The following is a 21,486-nucleotide window of genomic DNA, read 5'->3' as shown; positions in this document are numbered from 1 at the left end:
TCTACCCCTGAAATCCGCCACGCCATGAGTCTCAAAGAACTCGTTGATACCAGAGGGTGGCACAACCCGTCCGGAGCTGAGAGAAGAGTCGGAAAGAGCGGGAGTAGGATTGGAAAATCCCAAGAAAGTTCCAGAAGAACTGGAAACCAGACTTGGGACCGCCACAGGGGAGTAACGATCTGCCAACTGCTGACGCGCTTGGGCCGAGACCCTCGTTATCGCGAATGGGGGAAACGCGTAGCTCAGCTCCCTGCTCCAATCATGGAGGAACACATCCGTTGCCACCGCCAGGGGGTCCGGACGCCAACTGAAAAACCGGGGAACTTGGTAGTCCAGTCTGCACGCAAAGAGGTCCACCGAAAACAGACCCCAAAGGGTGTTCAACCGGGCAAAAACAGAAGGGTCCAGTCGCCAAAGACTGGAGTCCCTGCAATGGCGGGAGTGAAAATCGGCTTCCAGGTTGTCCCTGCCCGGGAGGTACTCCGCATTGACTGACACCTGATGATTGAGACAGTACTGCCAAAAACTCGCCACCAAATCCGATAAGGCCTTTGACCTGGTTCCCCCCAGGTGATTGACATAATGGACTGGTGGGACATTGTCCATTTTCAAAACTACACATGACTGTACTGAGTCTTTCGTCCAACAACGAACTGCAAACGACCCCGCTATGAGTTCTAAACAGTTTATTTGAAGCTTCTGTTCTTCGGAGAGACCACAAACCTCCTGTAGAGAGATCTCCTCATCTGGCGCCCCAGCCAAGTCTGCTGGCGTCCGACTCTATGACCAAATCCGGAACAGAACCAAAAATTGCCCATCCGCTTCAAGCCTCCATGTGGTCCAGCCACCACCTGATCTCGGAGCGGGCTTCGTCGGACAAGGGGACCTTGTGAGAGTACAGGAACCCCTTTCACCAGAAGAAACGTTTTAGACGCTGCAAGGCCCTGTAATGTAGAGGGCCTGGAAAGATGGCTTGGATGGAGGCTGACAAAAGGCCTATCACTCAAGCTAGATGTCGGAGGGAAATGAGCGGCCTCACTAAAACCTGCCGCACCTCGTGACGAATCTTGGTCACCTTTTTGGCCGGCAGGCTGAGCGTGGATTCAGTGGAGTCTATCACGAATCCCAAGAATGTAATAGTCTGGACAGGCTGTAACAACGATTTCTTCTCGTTGATGACCAATCCGAGGTCTTGGAGAAGGGTGACCGCCATCTGGAGATGACTCAGGAGACGCTGGGGACAAGACGCCATCAAAAGGAGGTCGTCTAAATAAACGATCATCCTGACACCTCTGGACCTCAGAAATTCCACCACAGGCTTGAGCACCTTGGTGAAACACCAAGGGGCCGAAGAAAGGCCGAAGGGAAGAGAGTTGAACTCGTAGACCTGGCCGTTCCACCGGAATTGCAGAAACTTGCGGTGGGGAGAAAAAATTGGTATCACCAAGTACGCATCCTTCAGGTCCAGACGGACCATCCAGTCGAAAGGACGGAGTACATCTTGGAGAAGGTGGATTCCCTGCATTTTGAAATGGCGATAAACCAGCCACTGGTTGAACTCGCTCAGGTTTATCACTGGCCGCTTGCCCCCATCGGTCTTGTCGACCAGAAAGATATTGCTTAAAAACCCCTCGGGTGATGGGAAATAAGGGTGATAGCGCCTTTCCTGAGAAGGGAACTGACCTCCTCGTCCACGAGGACGCGATCTTGAGCAGAAAACTGAATGGGACGTGGAGAAACCCTCTGCACCGGGGTCCCTTCGAATTCTATACGGAAACCCCTGACTGTCTGCAGGACCCACGCATCTCGTGTAACAGTCAACCATGCCTGAAAACACCCTGCCAACCGCTCTCCTATTTCTTGAGGGGAAAAAGGGAGTACTCTCACCTGGGCTGGAAGTGGCGGTTCCTCCACGGTAACCTCTGCCTTTACCCCGCTTGCCTCGCGTGGGGTAAAAGTTCCCAAACCGGGATTGATCCTGGTACTGTCCGGAACCTTTTTGATTGGTCTGGTGCTGTTGACGACTGGCCGAGCGGCCCCTTCCTCGAACGGCCCTGCGAAAAACACAGGGGAATTCCTTCTTGATGGTCGACTGAGCATGGTCTAAAGAGGTGAACGTGTTCACGAATTTGCCCTGCTCTTTGACAAAGGGCTCTCCAAACAGCCCACCTTGGGCGACCGGTCTGCCTCAGAATCCACCAGGTCACCAAGCTTTGGATCAATTCTTATGAGGAGGGACCGGCAGCGTTCTGTAGAAAGGACACAATTGGCGTTACCCATAAATATGATGACTTGCTGCGCCCAACCCGACAGGGTCTCGGGAGAAATGATGGACCCAGATTCCTTGGTCTCCTCTGCCATGTCGAGAATTTTTGTAATCGGACCTAGAGCATCCAGGAGTTTATCCTGGCATGCCCGCCAGGATCTGTCTATGCCCTTCTTGGGTTCCCTTATGAATTTTTGGAGGAACATATTCGTCCGGGAATCTATCTCGGGCGTAAGGGCAACTTTACCATCTAAGGAGTGGCGAGGACATTCTGCCCTTAAACAATTCCGTGCCTCTTTATCTAGGGGGCGGCGAATATGGGCAGCCACATAGTCTGCAACCTTATCGCTCGGGGACCACTCAGATGACCTCGGGTGCACAATATCGTTTGGATCGAACATATCCAAGGTATTTGGGGGGTCTTGGGAAGTACCGGGGGCATCCTGAGGAACCGGAACTGCCGGGGCTGGTGTCTGGTCGGAGCCTGGTGCCGGTGGCGTGACGGAAGGCACCGGAGCTGTGGACGGGGAAGCCCCAGGGGGGAGCACTAGACGACTGGCAAGGAAAGCCTGTCGGAGACGATCAAAAGCGTCCACGTTGGGGGGCGTAGCTAGCCAGGCAGCGAAATGGCCGCTTCCTGAGCGAGCTCTGCCGGCCGGGGCTTTTATCCTGAATTAATCCTACTATATCCGTGAATAAATGACACTAAAACGCTAGTAGTTGAAAGTGGAGGCTGGGTTACATCTGCGGGCAAAAGAACAGGACCTGAACTGACTCACATGGCTAACTACTTTTGTCAGAAGTACCATCGTGGTAGCCCTGCTCTGAGAGCCCGGGGAGGCGGAGCCATACCCTGCTGCGAGCTGTTGACTGAGCCCAAGGCTGCAACGGCCCGGCGCGACTGAACTCGCTGAGATCGCAGAAGATGCGGGAGATGCCACGCGATGCCTGAAAAGCTGCCCACAATTAACACCACCCAAGAAGACGATGTCCTGACATATCAAGGGCTTTGCTAGTAAGTGCGGGGCTCCATGTCGCTGGGCTTTTGTAACCGTCCCAAGTGCAACGCCATTTTAAGACGCGGCCCGTGCCACCTACGCGGCGGCGGCGAGTGCACTGGGAGAAGGATCTATGAGGGGCTCGAGCGGCTGGGTTGTGATTGTGTTGGCTGGACAGGATAAAATTCCCGAGATCTGCACAGTCCATTCGCCGGTGTGGGGTGCACAGAGCTGGATCTGGATACGATACCTGAGCCCCTCCACCCTCCACCCCACCTTAAGCAGTACTCCTTGGCAAGAAACAGTGTGTGGCGATGTGGTGAGGGGAGACCCCTGGTTCATCCCTCGAACTGAGACTGGGCGACATGTTGGTCTGGGCAGTGCTGATCTCTGGTCCGGTAGGAGTCTGCATTTGCGTAACCAATACACAAAAAGTGGAACCACGATCATTTGTGCAGCGCGGGACCCAAGGGCTGACGGGTGTGGAGTGACCTGATCTTTCCTTAGAGATCCTGATCTGTAAGCACCGACGCCATCGTGGGGGGGGAATGGGTGGCATGATCGCTTGAAATGCTGTTCGCCCTATGCACAACAACCCTACCCGCCTAACAGAAAAGTGGAATACCTGGGATTTGCTTACAATACCCTTGGCGGTTCCATCTCTACCCTGCTGTGAAGCGTGCTGCGGACAGGTGCCTAACTGCCGGACACAGTAACAAAAGATTAAGGCAAACTACAATCGGGCCAAAATGGGCAAAACTGAAAACCGCCAACCCAAGCTCACATTTAACAACAAGCGCCTGCCGAAGCAAAGCGACCCGAGTCAGAAAACTGAACCGGTAGATGCACCGGGGAGAAGTCAAGATGGCGACCTTAAGGCACTAATATTTGAGGTGCGCAGCAGCCTTAAGAGCATTGATACCAAACTGGATGCCCTCACAACTAGACTGGAAGAAGTACGCTCCCAGGTCGCAACGAACGAAACGAGGCTGGACTGTCTAGAAAACCGACATGTTGAAGAACGTGAGTTTCAGAAGGAAACTAAGGAGCACATCTCGGCCATGGATAAGCAGCTGGAAACCCTGCGCGTGAAAGCGGATGATTTGGAAGCGCGCTCTAGGAGGGGTAACATCAGAATAACCGGAATTCCGGAGACGACGGCCTTCGGAAAAATGGAAATATCTGTTTCTGATTTATTGCATGAACTTTTTGACCCACACCTCTCTCCTGTATTTACTGTAGAATGTGCACACAGGGCACTTGGCCAGAAGCCCCCAGTGGGGAGCACACCTAGACCTATATTAGCCAAGTTGCTGAATTACCAAGACAGGGACTTAATCCTACGGCTAGCCAGAGGAAAAAGTAAAATTACACACAAGGGGAACTCGTGATCCTTTTACCCTGATTTCACACCACTGGTACAAGCTGCTCGCCGAGAATTCTTGCCAGCTAAGCGTCTTCTCTTTCAGGCTGAGATTCCATACTCTTTGCTATACCCTGCGAAACTCAAAGTATCACATGATGATACTACACATTATTTAACAGACGCTTAATCAGCACTCAAATTTGCCAAGCACATCTGTGGTTCCAAGGCGATACGAAAGGGCGCTACAGGTGGTAGTGTGGAAGGCCACATGAGCGACAACGATTGATAATGGGCACCTAATCTGTATGTAAACATGTGTGGGAATGTAATATACATTGGTGTTCTTTCTTTGTGACCAGGGATGGTTGATGATTGCCAAATGTCAGTTTTCTAGTTGTTCACTAGGGATACTTATAATGGAACATTAGCCTTATAACAAAATCAGATTGATTTACTAGAGAATTGTTGTTGGATGTTTGCGGAAATTAATTACCGCCCCTTGGCCACCCTGTGCAAACGGGGATGTATGCGCGTGCTGCCGCGCCTCCAGGGGAGTCTCCCAATGGTTAAAATTTCTGTTAATTTCCACGGTTTGCGTGTTTCTGGGGGGGGTCAAGTCACAACCTGATTGGGGGGTTGGTGAGGGTGGGGGGAGGCGGGGGAAAGTTGGGTTTGATGGTATGTCAGTGCTTCTGATATTTGTTGAATATCAACCTACAAAACTGTTGGGAAGTTGTGTGGACTTGTGCGCATGCAGGCTGATCATTCTAGCTGGGTATGACTAAAATCCTGACGTGGAACATTCGTGATTTAAACGACGGCAGGAAGGCGAGGTTAATGCATACATATTTACAGAGGCATAACATTGATGTCTGTTTCCTGCAAGAAACGCACATAAACACCCAGCCATCCCCGAAACTCAAACACAGCAGATGGGGTACTACATACTCCGCTGTATATTCAAACTATGCACGAGGGGTGGCAATACGGGTACGAAGGGGACTAGACTGGAGAGAGCGTAGAATATGCATAGACCCGTTCTTTCCAGTGCAATAGTAGGTCGTTGGGATGCAAGTGTTTTCCCCTCTGACTGCATTCCACTTTGTGAAGTCTTACCACTGGCAAGCACAGCTCAATTCACATGCTGAAAAATGAGCTTCTAAGCATCCTAAGGTCTGTGGGTAGGTGGAAATGGAGCAGGAATCAGTTGCCACAAAGCAAAAGGGAGAGTTTGGGCCAGTATGCTGGAGAATGAATGGGAACAGGCATCTGGTGTGTTGTGGAAATGAAATTGAGTCTGTGATGACGGGAAGAAGTTGAAGTGAACTGGCGCATTTGTTAAAAGAGTAGAGGAAAAGGGAGCTTGTAGAGTAGCTGTGCGGAAAGAAGAGAACCTGCTTATGATTAGAAATTGGAAGAAAAATAGGTATGTAGCTAAAGCTAGGTGACTGATATAGCAAGAGTTCCGGAGCCAGCCTGTGGTGAAAGATTGGAAGCAAAGGGAGAATGGCGCCTCTGGTGATAGAGTGGATACCATAAGGCAAGTTTGGACCTGTGATGAGAAAATGGCAATAAAAGGAATTGAGCCTCCATTGTGGAATAGTGAAGCAAAAATGGAAGACTGCATTGTGAGAATAAACGAAAGGGAACATGCAGGTTGTTGTGGGAGAGCAGGAGAAAAGCATGGAGTGTTAAAAAAAATAGAGGGTGAAGGTAATTTATGCTATACTGTAAGAGTTGAAGGAAGGAACTCATAAGTCTGTGTCAGGTGTATAGGGATACTTAAGCCTATGGTGAGAGAGAACAAAGGAACTAATAGGTTTAGCATCCATAGACCAGCAAATCCATTTAGGCAACAGCTGGGACAAGTTGATCATTTTACAGGACAAGTAGATTTCTGTTACTTTTAGTCCCCTGGACAAGTAGACTTTTTTAAAAATTCCACATCCCAGTAGGTGTATGGATAAGTCGCAATCTCCAAATTATCTGGTCCTTAAATTTTGTAAGAGCTATAGATTGGCTTGAGGGCAAGGTGGCGATCTGGCCGCAGCTACCCCTTTCTATTGCTGGTAAAGTAGCATTGGCGAAAATTGTAGTCCTGCCCAAGTTCCTGTATTTGTTTACAAACATCCCGATCCCACTCACGAAACAATTTTTTACTCACTTAAGATCTTGCCTGCTATCATTAGTCTGGGCCGGCACACAAGCTAGGATCTCCTGGGCATTGTTGACCCTACCGCTTAGACTGGGAGGCCTGGGTGCTCCAGACATGCACCTTTACGCCCTATGTGCACAAGCTCAGTTCCTGCACTTTTGGTCCTACCCAACACCCTATCAGCCGCATGTGGCGGTTGAGCTCGACTCGGTGGCTCCACTGCCTTTGAGTGTGGCTCTATCATAAAGGTCCAAGACCCGCATCTGATGTGGACACGTCCAATACCTTACGATGGGTGTGGCGGGAGCTGCAGAGGCGTGCTCACCTCCCGCTGCTGTATGCACCGGCCATTCTGCTGAAACATAACCCAATGATCCCCTGCCTGGCGGAAAGTGTTGATGAGTTATCATTAGCCGGCTCTTCGTTACAAACATTCGCTGATATATACCCGGAAGGTGTATTCAAAGATCCACAGTTAGGGGTGGAGAGATCAGATGTGTCATTCCAGGACGCATTCACCTATCATAAACTGAAGTCATCCTGTCGGGCATTCTGGGGGGATTTCCGGATGAGCCTCCAACGTTGCTTGCACTCCAAAATATTTTGGCTCTAGCTTCACCGAAAAAGCTAGTAACTCGCTTATACACTAATATGCAAGACCAAGCCCCGATTATTATACCAAATTCAATGCAACTTTGGAATAGAGAACTAGACCAACCACTGGGCGAAGACCAATGGTCCTTTTGCTGTAGACCATTGCTGGAACTTTTACCTAACTACGAACTGCGCCTAATACATTTTAAATTCCTGCATCAATACTGTCGCACTCCTGTTAGCCTCCACCGTATGGGTTTAAGGGACAATGCTAGATGCTGGAGATGTAATATGGACGAGTCTACATTCATACATGTGGCTTGGAGTTGCTCTTTCCTTATTAATTACTGGACTGAAATATTCGACGCTATCGATCAAATAGTTGGACGATCTGATGATCCCTCTCCACAGCTAGACCTCCTGGGGTTGATAACTGAAACTGTACCAGCCAGACGCAAATTACATGCCCTTTTATTGTTATATGCCAAGTACCAGGTGGCGGTCGGATGGGGTCGTGGAGTTCTGTCCACATTTGCAGCCTGAGTATCGGGTGTAACTTATGGACGCACACAATTTGGCACATACTGGGAGTTAATGCCTACAGCATCTAGAGCCAGTGATATATGGGAACTGTTTGTAAACTGGGCACGGGCTAGAGTAAATTCCCCTGCACCTGCACAGTCTGTATCTATACCAGCAGAATGACCCAATATATGTACATATTCCAAGCCCAGGTGGAAAAGTTGTGCCACCTTAAATGTATATAAGAAACTAGGACCTGGAGTCTGATTGTTTGTAATAAGACTACAACCTCATACGTTGCGGTAACATGTACGCTTACCCACTATACTGTATATCCTGTGTAAGGTGAGATGTGTCACGCTGCCCACTTCCCATAGTAATTGCGTGTTGTTTCTTCTAAGATTGGGTGTTTGAAATGCATACGATGCATGATATTCATTCGGCCAAAATTGACAGTACTGACTACTACCTGTTTTTTTTTATGTTATAGTTTCTAGACGTTACAAAATATCTTGTGTACTACTCGGTCATATTGTACGGCTATTTGTCAAATGTATTTGCTATCTCCGATATACTGTATACGCTGTACTTATCTATGAAACTCAATAAACAAATTTTTAAAAAGCGTCCACGTCCACCCCTGCTTCACTGGCTCGTTTAGGTGGTGGGGAACCCATGGTACCCTGAGACCCACTAGTGGAAGGGGCTTGGGAGGAGTGGGGGGCAAGTTACTGAGACAGCTGGGTAAAGGCCTGCTGAATCTGCTGGGAAAGCCTATCTTCTAATGGGGATATGGCTTGGTCCACTGCTTTTTAAATAGAAGAATCCACCGCCTCATAAAAGGCGTCTCCCCAGGGCATGTCAACAAAGGGGTCTTCCTCCTCCTCGTAATCGTCTTAATACTCCATTCTGGGAGGCTCCGAACTACCAGAGGCAACTCCCACAGGGCCAAACACAAAGGCCTCGCAAGGTTGGGTGGCAACCAGAATGTTTTTTAAGTTGTAAAGACCACCGAATTATCGGGGATAAACCCCAGGGACTAACGGCTTGCACAAATAGATTAATATAAGATAACCCCTGTAGAAAGGGGGAGATGGCCTGGGTTAAAAGTCCTTATCTGCAGTGCTAATTATACTGGACCTCTGTAGAAGAGGCGTTCAAACCCACATGCAGTGGATACAGGCTCTCCCTCAATCAAAAGATTGGGCGCGAGGGAGAGCGAAAGCAGAAAGGAGCTGCGAGGTGTTTATTACCAGAGAAAAGCGCCACCTCACCGCTCTACACCCCTCCGGACGTTCGCCTCAGACCAGGCCCGGTAAAGACGGAGGCGCGATGTTTGAAACTCCCAGAAGAGAGTTTGCACGTTGCGCCGCCCGTCAAGACCTCAGCGCCCTCTAGTGGCGGGAGGATGGGCACACGCCAGCAACCCAGCCGCGTAGGTACGGACCCGACCGTACCCGCTGCCTGCCTCTCCGCAGCGCAGCCCCTGCTGCGGTGTGGAACAGGAGCCCGCATTACTATCGATGCCCAGGCTGGTGGCGCAAGTCGCCTATTAGTTCCCATTCTGACTAGTTACCAAAATAAAGAGACGGGCGCTGGAAGCCGGAATCAAAGAACAGAGTTTATTTCTCATGAGGAGAGCCTGTCATTTCAGACACGAAACAAGGTGCCATCGGGAGGTGCTCTAACAAGTGAGCTGAGACTCTGTCTTTTATACTTTACAGAACACTTGGCATTACAGTCACAGCATTGTAAAACAAAGAAAAGACATCCTCATAATCCTCGTGTCAATCCTACCCCACATGTGTTCACAATAGGGACCCTTGACCTGCTGATAAGAGGGGAGGGCAATCACGCAGCTGAGTGTTCCGCCAACTGTTTAGGATGTATGCGCCTGATCATAGCCCAGGGGTGGGGTGGCCAGGATCAATAGTGGGTCTTTTGTAGAGGAGTGATTTCACAAAACAGTATCTCCTGGCTTAGGCGATGACCTCAGACATGTGTGGACAGTCAATCGCGGAGGGAGGGTTTACTAACAGAGGGGTTATTCATGAAAGGAAAGGAGGTGTTGGTCAGGCGCGGCCGTGATTCCCAAGGACAGGGTCTTGCAGAAGAAGAAGGTTTATGACTTGTCCATGTGAGGGAGAAGGAGGGGGTCAGGGTGCGCGCAGGGTCAGAGTCGCACAGAGAGAGAGAGATCTTATGACCCGTACATGAGAGAACAGGGGCAGCCAGATACAGCTGGGGGGCTATGTCAGCTGAGGCGGAGGATGCTTTTTCAAGAGGGAAATGGGGGGGGGGGGGGTGCTCAAATGCGCGCAGGAGGGAAGCCAGTGATTCTAATGAGTGGGCAAGAGGCCAAGGTGCCTAAAATGGCCATCATGTACATATGGGCACGGGCTTTTACTGGCGGAGTGATACGGTCAATATTTTATGGTATTCATGGTGCATACAGGGAGAGGAGTGGGAAAAAGGGAAATGAACGCTGCTTATGTACATCAATTTTTCTATTTTCCACAGTCGCCCCTTTTTACATAACAGAGTTCATTTTTGTAGTTGATGGGGGTACATATAAACAACGAAGTTCATTTTCCTATCCTTCCTAGTTAAGGGGCGTACATATAAACATGTCGTTGATGAAATAGCATTTGTCAATACTAACATATTGCATAAAAATCATGAACAGTTGATGTGATGGGCAGAATGCAGCACATAGGTAATTGCATTTGTCGAGTTCCTATCATTTCAAAAGCACTACATAGCATAAATGTTTCTGACTTAAAAATGTGACCAATGAACACTTTGATCAAGCAGTTGAGGGCGGAATTCAGTTCAATATACAAGATCTCTTCATCACAGTGTCTTTTAGCAGTGAGCCATCACTGGTAGACTCTAGTCCGTGTCCTTTCGTTGGCGCTGTTGAGCACCGGCGGTGGAGCTATAGGTCCAGCTCGGGTCTTATCCTTGCGCGTTGCAGGGTGCAGTCAGTCCTCTGCTGTTAGACCACAGTCCTGTTCCCTAACCAATCCATTAGGCGGCGCATTATGCTCGGCACCTATATTTCCGTGGCAACACCCTATTCCCACTTGAATGCAGTTCTTCCTTTTGGCAATAAGTCACGTGGAAAAGAGGGCGTGTGTGGTTTCGATAGTCGATGGGAGTGAGAGGGCGGAGTGGGGGCAGATTTCCTGGGACACACCAATGGGACCAAGGGAGCAATGGATAACAAGCAGGCAGGCCCATCAATCGGGCCCAAAGAAGGGGGACGGAGACTCCAGGCACACGTGGGTTAGCAGACGGAGGGCTTCAGGGTGGCCCGTCATTTCTCATTTTCCACGTTGAAATTGCTGTCTCGTCCCGTATCTTGTTGCTCTGCAGCTCCACCTTTGGTCGAGGTCACACGTGTCTCAAGATCTGCAGCCAGGCTGTGCGTCACGTCCGACCCTTCTCCTTCGGTGATCGTGAATCTTTGAATAGGTACAAAACAAGTTTTTAGAGAACTGGTAGACGAAGTCATTTATGCAGGTGAATTCCTCCCTCAATCCTACGCATTTGGGAGATACGCTCATCGGTCACAGTCAGAGGTCTATTACCAAGCAGTGCATGTGTCGGCATTCCTACTGAATTCATGCCAAGTTTATTCATCGTCCTTTTTATAACTCAAGTGATGATAAATAAGACTCCCATCAACTGTGCATTTCATCATATTCAATATTTCGGAACATTTCCCTTTAAGGCTGGCTAACCTTTTCAAACAGGGCGGGGGCGCTATCATCGAGGGTCAGGTAAAACACGTTTTTCTCGAGGGACGACAGTTATTCATGGTCATCATGTTTATCTCCGGGACAGCAGCTGGGGTCTATCAAATGGGGCGGGGATGCTTCGGGCGTTCGCGCTTGGGTGCAAAAAGAAAGGGGAGTGGGGCAATCTGGGCATTGGGGGTCAATCTAGACGTTGGTGCTCGTCTCTGATGAACAGAAAAATAAGGTGCCATTGACATACAGTTCCCCTAAAAAAAAGGCCAAATTGGGGGACCTTAGTCGTCTTACCTGTCCTTTCCTTCTCAGCCAACTCGAGTTCATTCATTTTGTAGAAAGGAGAGGTAGTAATATGGCGAGATACAATCATTTTAGTTTCGGTCAATTTCGCTGAACACCTTCGCGTTCAATAAGTATCCAATCAGACTGGTGCCAGCGAGGCACTATTTTTATCATAAAAAGGAAGAGGAAATAGGGAGACTCTCAGAAAGTGAGAGTCGTCCGCAATCTAAACGAGCCATTTGGTACACGTAAGACATGTAGAGAGATAGAGAGAGAGAGAGAGAGAGAGAGAGAGAGAGAGAGAGAGAGACAAACATAGAGGGGGGATAGATAAGGGGGGGGGATAGATAAGGGGGGGGAGAGAGAGAGTGAGACGTGTACGAAAATAGGTCATTTAGTGCGCTCACAACACAGAACAGCAGGGGGTTAGGTAACGGAGAGACGCAAACAAAGGGAGAACATAAACCCCTACAGCACGCACACACACGAACTCAGACAGAGGAAGACAGCACATGTATTACATATATAGAAGACATTCACGACAAAACAGAAACAATAGTTGGCCAACAAAATCCATATTATATCCTACGTGTCTTTACTATCCTATTTATCTACGTGCTTAGCTCTTTCTACCCTTCCCTCCCTTTCCTTTCTTGCTTGTTATCTCTGCGAGCGTTCTCAATTGCCAATACTTACACCTCTGTTAGTCGATCAGAAATTAACCTGGTCGTGTTATTTACCCATGGTTGGATCTTAAACAATTTTTCATTTTCTTCCTTTAGGGGGAAGTTCTCCAGGCTGAGGCAACGGCAAGTATTGATCGGGAGAACAGTCGGACAGCTTGGCTATATCTATAAGAGTGTGAGAAAGGGGGCAGTGCATTTTGAACATCAGCGACATTTCTAACTTCCCAGACGGGTGGTGCCTGGGTACCCTTACCTCAGGACTTTTCCTAGTCCTTTCCCTACCTAGTCAAACGTCTAGTCACATTCTCTAACGTGTTATTTCGAGTCAATTTTCGTCATACAGTACCCGTCAAGTCTCTAGGTCAGTCCATCCTCCCCGTCGCTATGTCCTAAGGAGGAACAGTCATGTTTAAGTCTACGTCTTTTAAAAACTTATCGTCATAAAGTCTATGCTCATATTCCCTCCTTCCCTCTTTCGTCGGCTGTTCGATCATCGTTCTCCCATACTTCAGGCGATGTTCCAACGCGACCTGCAGAAGGGAGGAGAGAAAAAAAGGGGGGGGGGGGGTGCAGCATTCAAAACACATCAGCGCGCATAAATCCGAAAATGTTTTTACCTACCACATACTCGACCTATCTCCACATAATGCATTTCTTTACCATCTCGGCATTTAAGCCAAGAGGTACCAGTAATGTCAGATAGATAATCATTGATGATCTGCGTATCTACATGAGTTACTTGGTCGCGACCCCTTTTGTTGGGGGCAAGGGTGGCAGTCAGGTGGCATTTCTGTGGTGTCTCTTTAAAGCGTCTAAAACACTTTTCCGGCTGCCTGTGACGCATAGTGTAGCTGCTAAATATCGGGTTCTTTTTAACCTTCAGTTTTCATCATACTTATTCTTCGCTCACAGTAGAAAAAGATCCAAAACTCATTAATGCAACCGCTACAACCATTCTTTCTTTTTCAAAATACTTTTAATAAAAAGTGTTGATGTATAAATACAGGCCTACAACCCAGTGGACCGGCCACGGAGCAGATTGGAACTGTACATAGGAAGAACAAAGTTGGTGGCAGTTCATTGCATAAAGTGCAGCAGTGCAATAAAATCGTATCAAACTTCCCTACAGAGCAAGCATGATGCACGTCAAGAATTCTGTTTTTCAATTAATTCATTAATTCAGTATCCAAATGCTCATTCACTGTCTAAATTACACCAGTTCATTTTTCAAATCATAATTAGTACCCACCCTAAATCAGTTCATTGTCCAAACACATGATCAATATCTATATCGCTTTCTTCTCTAAGCACATAATCACTGTCCATCTTATCGACTTTCATTGTCCAAAAAATGCATACATATCTCAGAGCATCAATATTCGAGCAATCCAGGTGAACAGGGAGTTCCAAAGTTTTTCGTTTCGTGTATCGGCGCCATTTTGGGCGAGGTCAGGCAGGTTCCGGTATAGTCAGAATGTCTCCAGTGACTCATGGTTGGACCAGAACCTTCCGTTGGCAGTTCAAAAAGTTTTTCGCAATGTGGTAACAGTCTAACAATATGGACCATCAGTCAAAGAGTGGGGAGGGCAACAACAATTTTCCTACCGGGTCACTCTGGTGTTCCACCGGAACTGAACAAGTCTGTACCTTGGCTGAGTTTTAGCCATTTCCAAACTGAGGCTGGCGCCGGCAGGAGTGCGTCGATGTCGCGGTTCCAGTGAGGGGGATGGGGGCGCCCATGCGGAGGGGTCGGGGAGCCCCCCGGCTCTCATAGAATCTTCAAAGTTGAGGAGAGAAGGCATGGGGCGTGTGCCCGTCCCAGGCAAAAGACCGTTTTTCGTTGTGGACCCTCTTTAAGTAAGAGCGTTGGGGTGTCGCTGGAAGCCTCCACCTGGAGGGAGGTGGGGGAGGCTCGTTCGCGCCACCTCCCCCTTCCAGCGACCCCTCGCCGATCCTCGGCTCCGCCGTTTCGATATTGGCCGTGCCAGTTATTGAAGATGGGGGGGGGGTGGTCGGCGGCTGAGGCAAGACAGCTCCCCCCCCCTTTTTGACATGTGGCGGGACTACCTCCAACTCTCCAGGGGTGGACATGTGGCGGGACTACTTGCGCTTGTCCAGACGTCGGCATGTGGCGGGACTACCTGTAACTATCCAGGAATTTGACATGTGGCGGGACTACCTGTAAGCGCCGCCGTTCTCGCTTTTGGCTTCGGCCTTCTTTGCGGGCCGGACCAGGCGAGAGACAGAGGGGGGGGGGTGGTCGGTGGCTGAGGCAAGACAGCTCCCCCCCCGTGGCCTGCAGGGCAGCAGAAGAGGAGAGAAGGAGAGGCCATCACCGTTTTCTGGGCCGTCCGCCCAACAGCATCTCCTTCTGACCGCGGCCAGGCGAGCCCCACATGCCTCGAGGCCTCGCCTTCCGGATGGGCGTAACCGCGGACCTGTTGCACTTCGGGAGCTTCCGGAATGGGGGTAGGTACCTATTTATTTGTATCTATTTCATGTAACCGTTATTTGGGCGTGGTGGGCAATGAGGCAGACATGTTTGGAGCAGGAGTAGGCAACGGAACCTAGCTACCTCGTGGCTTGCTTTGGTGTCAAGCTTGTCTTCCCTCGCCATTTTTTATGTTTCTTATTGCGAGTTATTTCTAACGTTTTTTTTATTTTATTTTTAACGAAGTTGATAACTCCTCAGTGGCCTACTGATTTCGCCCAACTCCTTTTCTTGTATTTTTATGCCATAACCTATTATAAGCCATAGCGACTAGTCCACACTTAATGAACAGGTCCTTATTAGGTGTGCCCTCCAGTGGAGCTGGATAGTTCAACTCTAATAAGCGGTCCGGGCTAAACAGGCTACCAACCAGTGGGGAGAAGATAGGCATGACGGATTACAATGGGGACAAAAGTCTGCATTACCTATCTTATCACGGCGGGCAAAGACTAGGCAGAATATTTCTATTCTCCGTTGTTTGGCGGCGGTGAATACCTCAAATGAACCTATACCGAACAATCGGCCAATCAAACAATCAGTGGGGAGAATAAGTGAGCACGAAAAGTTATCGTTACCCACTCTTTCTCTACCTGCAAAGCGAGACCTTGTTCTTCCCTGTTTGCAGAAAAAGAATCTCCAGACAATAATCCACGAACGACAGTTCGGGAAACAGTGGGGGAGGAAGATAGGCACGACGGATTACAACGGGGACAAAAGTCTGCGTTACCTATCCTTCACTGCTTGCAAAGAGAGAGCCTGTTTGTTTTTCTCCGTTTACAGACAGTGAATCTCCAGAGGTTTCAACAAAGCGTAATACTAGTATTATCCAACAAACAATCATTTCACAATTTGTCGCATTTACGCGACCTTACCCGGACCGGACCGTGTGGGCAGTTCTTCGCCTTCCTCCTTCCAGCGCCCGATCGTTCTCTTACTCCATGATTTTACCGCAGCAGTCCTGTGGGATTCCAGTCAGGACAGTAGGTCACTCAAGAGAGGTCCGTTCAGAATAGGTGAAGTTCATTCAATCGGCAGCCGGACGAGGGCCCTCTCAAGGCAGGTATACTCCGATCATTTAGATGTTTACCTCATCGTCTGGATCTCTCTTACTGGACCGTATGTCACTGAAGGACCCCGCGTTGGGACGCCAATTGTGGAACAGGAGCCCGCATTACTATCGATGCCCAGGCTGGTGGCGCAAGTCGCCTATTAGTTCCCATTCTGACTAGTTACCAAAATAAAGAGACGGGCGCTGGAAGCCGGAATCAAAGAACAGAGTTTATTTCTCATGAGGAGAGCCTGTCATTTCAGACACGAAACAAGGTGCCATCGGGAGGTGCTCTAACAAGTGAGCTGAGACTCTGTCTTTTATACTTTACAGAACACTTGGCATTACAGTCACAGCATTGTAAAACAAAGAAAAGACATCCTCATAATCCTCGTGTCAATCCTACCCCACATGTGTTCACAATAGGGACCCTTGACCTGCTGATAAGAGGGGAGGGCAATCACGCAGCTGAGTGTTCCGCCAACTGTTTAGGATGTATGCGCCTGATCATAGCCCAGGGGTGGGGTGGCCAGGATCAATAGTGGGTCTTTTGTAGAGGAGTGATTTCACAAAACAGTATCTCCTGGCTTAGGCGATGACCTCAGACATGTGTGGACAGTCAATCGCGGAGGGAGGGTTTACTAACAGAGGGGTTATTCATGAAAGGAAAAGAGGTGTTGGTCAGGCGCGGCCGTGATTCCCAAGGACAGGGTCTTGCAGAAGAAGAAGGTTTATGACTTGTCCATGTGAGGGAGAAGGAGGGGGTCAGGGTGCGCGCAGGGTCAGAGTCGCACAGAGAGAGAGAGATCTTATGACCCGTACATGAGAGAACAGGGGCAGTCAGATACAGCTGGGGGGCTATGTCAGCTGAGGCGAAGGATGCTTTTTCAAGAGGGAAATGGGGGGGGGGTGCTCAAATGCGCGCAGGAGGGAAGCCAGTGATTCTAATGAGTGGGCAAGAGGCCAAGGTGCCTAAAATGGCCATCATGTACATATGGGCACGGGCTTTTACTGGCGGAGTGATACGGTCAATATTTTATGGCATTCATGGTGCATACAGGGAGAGGAGTGGGAAAAAGGGAAATGAACGCTGCTTATGTACATCAATTTTTCTATTTTCCACAGCGGGAGGCGGGAACCAAGACGCTTTGCGTCCAAGACCAACTAAATAAACACTCGGGGAGACGGGGCACACCCGCGGTATTGAAAACCAGAGTGGCCCCCGTCCCCGAAACACAACGCGCACCTCGCTGGCGAGAAAACAGCAATGACCAAATGGTAACAGCGGTACATAACATAAGCGACAGAAATACAAGTATAGCAACTGCGCTACTGAGAAATCGATATTAACAAGGAAACAATCCTAAGCACAATACAAAGCACTAAACAGACAGTAAAAACTGGAGAGTACTCATCTTGCTTCGTAGCTGCGAAGAAAGAGGAGGAGAGAACACAGTTGATGGTGTATGTGGGCTGACTGGATTCCACTATTGGACACTGCATTTGGGACTTGTGAATGGCTGCTGCCATTGTTCTTTGTTTTCTTCCCTTCCCTGTGGTTCATGGGAAGTGTAGTTGTGTTGGTCTTTGCTGCTATGCAATAAAGTGAAGAAAGAAGGCAAAATCCTCGCCTCCAGTCCTGACAAAGAGTTTTGTGTACGGATACACATAGAATAGTGGTCCTTGGCCTGTCTAAGTATTGGCATGCACTGTAGATAAAATGCACTAAATGAGTTTAGAGAAGGTCTATAGCCAAGTGACACAATCAACAAGCAATTTTCTGATTATATAAAGTTCATAGTTATCATAACCTCAATATAAAGTCCAACAGTATACAAAAACCTCAAACATTAAATATTTCACATTTGATTTTATTGGTATATATTGTATATATTAATCATTTCTTTAAGGGTACATGAATTTATATTCTTTTTCTGTTTTTTTCTAGTTTGTTTTGGTTTCTTTTCTTATGATTATTTTTTGGTATAGCAACATTCAGTTAAAATCATAGTAGAAAAAGTACATAACTAATAGACATGAGACTGTACAAATTGTTGAAGGAAAAACGGTAGATAACTACCGTTTTGCCTTCAACAATTTGTTGAATGTTGCTATACCAAAAAATAATCATAAGAAAAGAAACCAAAACAAAATAGAAAAACAGAAAAAGAATATAAATTCAGGTACCCTTAAAGAAATGATGAATAAATACAATATATACCAATAAAAAAAATGTGAAATATTTAATGTTTGAGGTTTTTGTATACAGTTGGACTTTATATTGAGGTTATGGTAACTATGAACTTTATATAATCAGAAAATTGCTTGTTGATTGTGTCACTTGGATATAGACCTTCTCTAAACTAATTTTTTCCTTATGTATAGCAAGTGTAATAGTAGTATATAGGGGTCCCCTTTTTCCAAAACACTGATAAAATGCACTAAATGCACTTTATGATGTTCCATATTTTTGTAAATTAACATGATATTTAATTTATTACCAAGTTGATGCTATTTGAGTTGTCCAGCTGTTGACTTTCATCTTGGATCAAGCGCACGAAAAGCACTTTATGATGATCCTTTTTTTTAACCTACGTGGTTTTATACTAACTTTTATAAACTTGATTTTATTTATATTTCACTGTCTTTACCCTGTTTTGTATGATGTATGTGCTGTGCGCTTTTATGATCCTTTGTGATCGAAATAAAGTGATGATGATGTTTCTTAAGTTTCGGTAACAATGTTTCTGGTCAATATATAATCTTCCTGCAGATTCCTCCCCACCCTCTTGCCTCCCCTGATGAGTCAGTTAGGTATGCAAACCTGTCATGCGCTGTTATTGCATCTGCCGTTATTGTCCCTGCTGTTGGTCTTCTTTCGGTTTCTTGATCCATGCCTCACTAGAGTACAGAAAAAATATCAAAAAATGAGAGCATCACACAGGATGCTACCTTTTATACATCACTAGTATCATGTTTGCCTCGTGGAGTCTCAACTTGAGCTTCATAGCACCACCTGACAGCGCTACTGCGTGGAAAAGCCTTCCCAGACCAGTCTGATCACTGGAGGATATGCTAGAGGTGCGTACTGTGCAATAAGATGGTGTATCCACCAGAAATGTATTACCAAAGATATGTAACTTTTACTCTTTTATACTGTCTTATCCCAACATCAGGTTTAGTTAATTGTTGTGTAGTTTTAAATATTAAAGTGTGTATTTAAGTACATTGGTTTAGGAATCTTGCATTGCTTATTTCTTAACTGTAATATTGGTTTCAACCTTCATGCTTGTGTCAAGCTGCCAAGATTAGGGCTGGGAATCCTCAAAATCAAATAGTATCATGTTTATTTTGGCCTTATGGAAGCTCAGCCACACCTTTTATCAAGACTGAGGCCACAAATCCAGCCAGTTTAAGCAACCTAGTTTCCTAAAGTACACATTTGCAAAACTGTGCTATTTACACTTTATGGCTAATGTTCCTGTCAACTTGGCTGGCTCTTCGCTGTTTCTGCTTGCATGTAAGTAAGGCAAACTTGATCTCTCCACCTTTCCATTCCACGTTTCCCTGTTTACATTACATTTCTTGAGTAAAAGCTGTTCAGCAACTTTGTACTGATATGTGGCCTACTTATACTTTGATCATTAGTAATATTTATGGTTTATATTTCTGTATTGTATTCTATTTGCAATGAATGTAAAGCGTTTTTAAATTTGATTTCAGGGCAGATTCATGTGGATTTGAGCATGTATTTGTAGGGGAATCCAAGCGTGGAAAGGAGATCATCGGTCTTCATAACTGGGTTCAGTTTTACTTGCAAGAGAAGCGTAACCATATTGACTACAAGGGTTATGTTGCCAGGCAATACAAAAGCAGGGTGAGTCATTTATGATTATGTTCCTGATTAAATACAAAACCATTGCACTTTGAAAAAGGCTTGTTTCTTTCCCATAATCATTCCCTGCAGTGTTTAACTTCTGCAAAACTTTCACCTCCTACTGGGAGATTGAAAAACAGGTCACAAAGTTGCAAAAAAATTATACGCACCCAAAGCAGCATTCTTACTCCTGAAGCCTTTGATGCCTCACCACGAAAGTAGATGGAGAGAATTGGAATTGCCCATTTACCCGATATGTTCACTTGGTTGAGATTCCTGCATCGGAACCGGTAAAAAAAGTAGCTTTTTAGTATAGGGTTTTGCGCATGTACCCCTGATGCACTAAAATCCCAGCTAGTGGTGCAAGTGACAAATATTTCGTTTGCTCAAGCGTATACTTCACCCTCATGCACAAGAGGCGATGGCGCGTTAACTCGAAGAGAAGCCTCAGCACACACCAACAATGCACATCTCACGCTTTCAGAGGCTGTCTGTTACTTCTACTTACACACTGCTCAGAAGCAGAGCCGGATTTGTTCCCTCTATATGATTTATTGGCGATTTTCTATGGTGGCAAAATGGAATCTGCTTCTGGAACCCACTAGTTAAGCGTTAAGAGTCAAAAGAGGGTAGGAATAAAAGGTAGAGGGAAATGTACATACTTAGAAAGTCGGGTGCTTGAAAAATAACAGACACCATTTCACAATTTCCACTCTTGTCCACTTAAATTTAGTACTACGTTAACTGTATTTTGGTGGAAAAGTGTGGTGTATGTGTGTAAATAAATATATATATAAATATATATACCGTGACGATATGATTTTTTAAACTCAAAACCTACAACAGCCAGGTTGCCAGCAGTACTGGGTTTTTGAAAATGATCTAATTTGCACTTTGCACTTATTTGCACATTTATACACTTTTTAGTCCACGTGATGGGCTATCACGATTTCTTGGAGAATAAAGATTTACTTTCGCCCGAGAATGATATTTTGTATACAAAAACTATTATGCATATTCTTTATTTTAACTTTGATATATAAGCGATTTTATGTATATCGACTTACATAAGTTAAAACTACTGTATTGTACAAGAACTATGTTTGCGGCGAGTATGTTGTCTAGCTTCATTACTTGGCTAGTCACGTGCCTATTTTGTAATTTTATGCACTAGCACTTTAAAAGCACTTTCACGTCAACACTCATTGTCAAGTGAACAAGCGGCTGTGGCTGCGAAAGGTCTTGACAAAGCAGGAATAAAAGATCTGTGATGCACATACCTTGGGTCCATGTTGCGGCAAGCGGTGAGAGTTTGCGGGAGTCGTATTTGGAATTTGGCATATTGACGATTGCAGTGTTCCGCTCAGTCATACGCGGACCCTTCGTTCCTTGTGGTTGGCATCCACAGCGGAACAGCACTTCCGGGGTAACCTGGAAGTATTT

General features: G+C 46.9%; 1 protein-coding gene across 1 annotated transcript in view; it reads left to right on the top strand.

Moving 5' to 3' along the window:
* The window catches only part of LOC147751531 (poly(U)-specific endoribonuclease-like), a 270,495-nt gene extending 250,230 nt beyond the window's left edge, over nt 1-20,265 (top strand). The window contains exons 6-7 of the mRNA XM_086933372.1: nt 19,890-20,043; nt 20,134-20,265. Coding sequence (XP_086789498.1) covers nt 19,890-20,043; nt 20,134-20,265 — 286 coding nt within the window. The remainder of the gene's footprint in view (nt 1-19,889; nt 20,044-20,133) is intronic.
* The last annotated feature ends 1,221 nt before the right edge of the window (nt 20,266-21,486 follow it).

The sequence above is a fragment of the Lissotriton vulgaris genome, chromosome 1_1, assembly GCF_964263255.1.
Source record: "Lissotriton vulgaris chromosome 1_1, aLisVul1.2, whole genome shotgun sequence".
Lineage (NCBI taxonomy): Eukaryota > Metazoa > Chordata > Amphibia > Caudata > Salamandridae > Lissotriton > Lissotriton vulgaris.
This window is presented reverse-complemented; position numbering and strand designations above follow the sequence as displayed.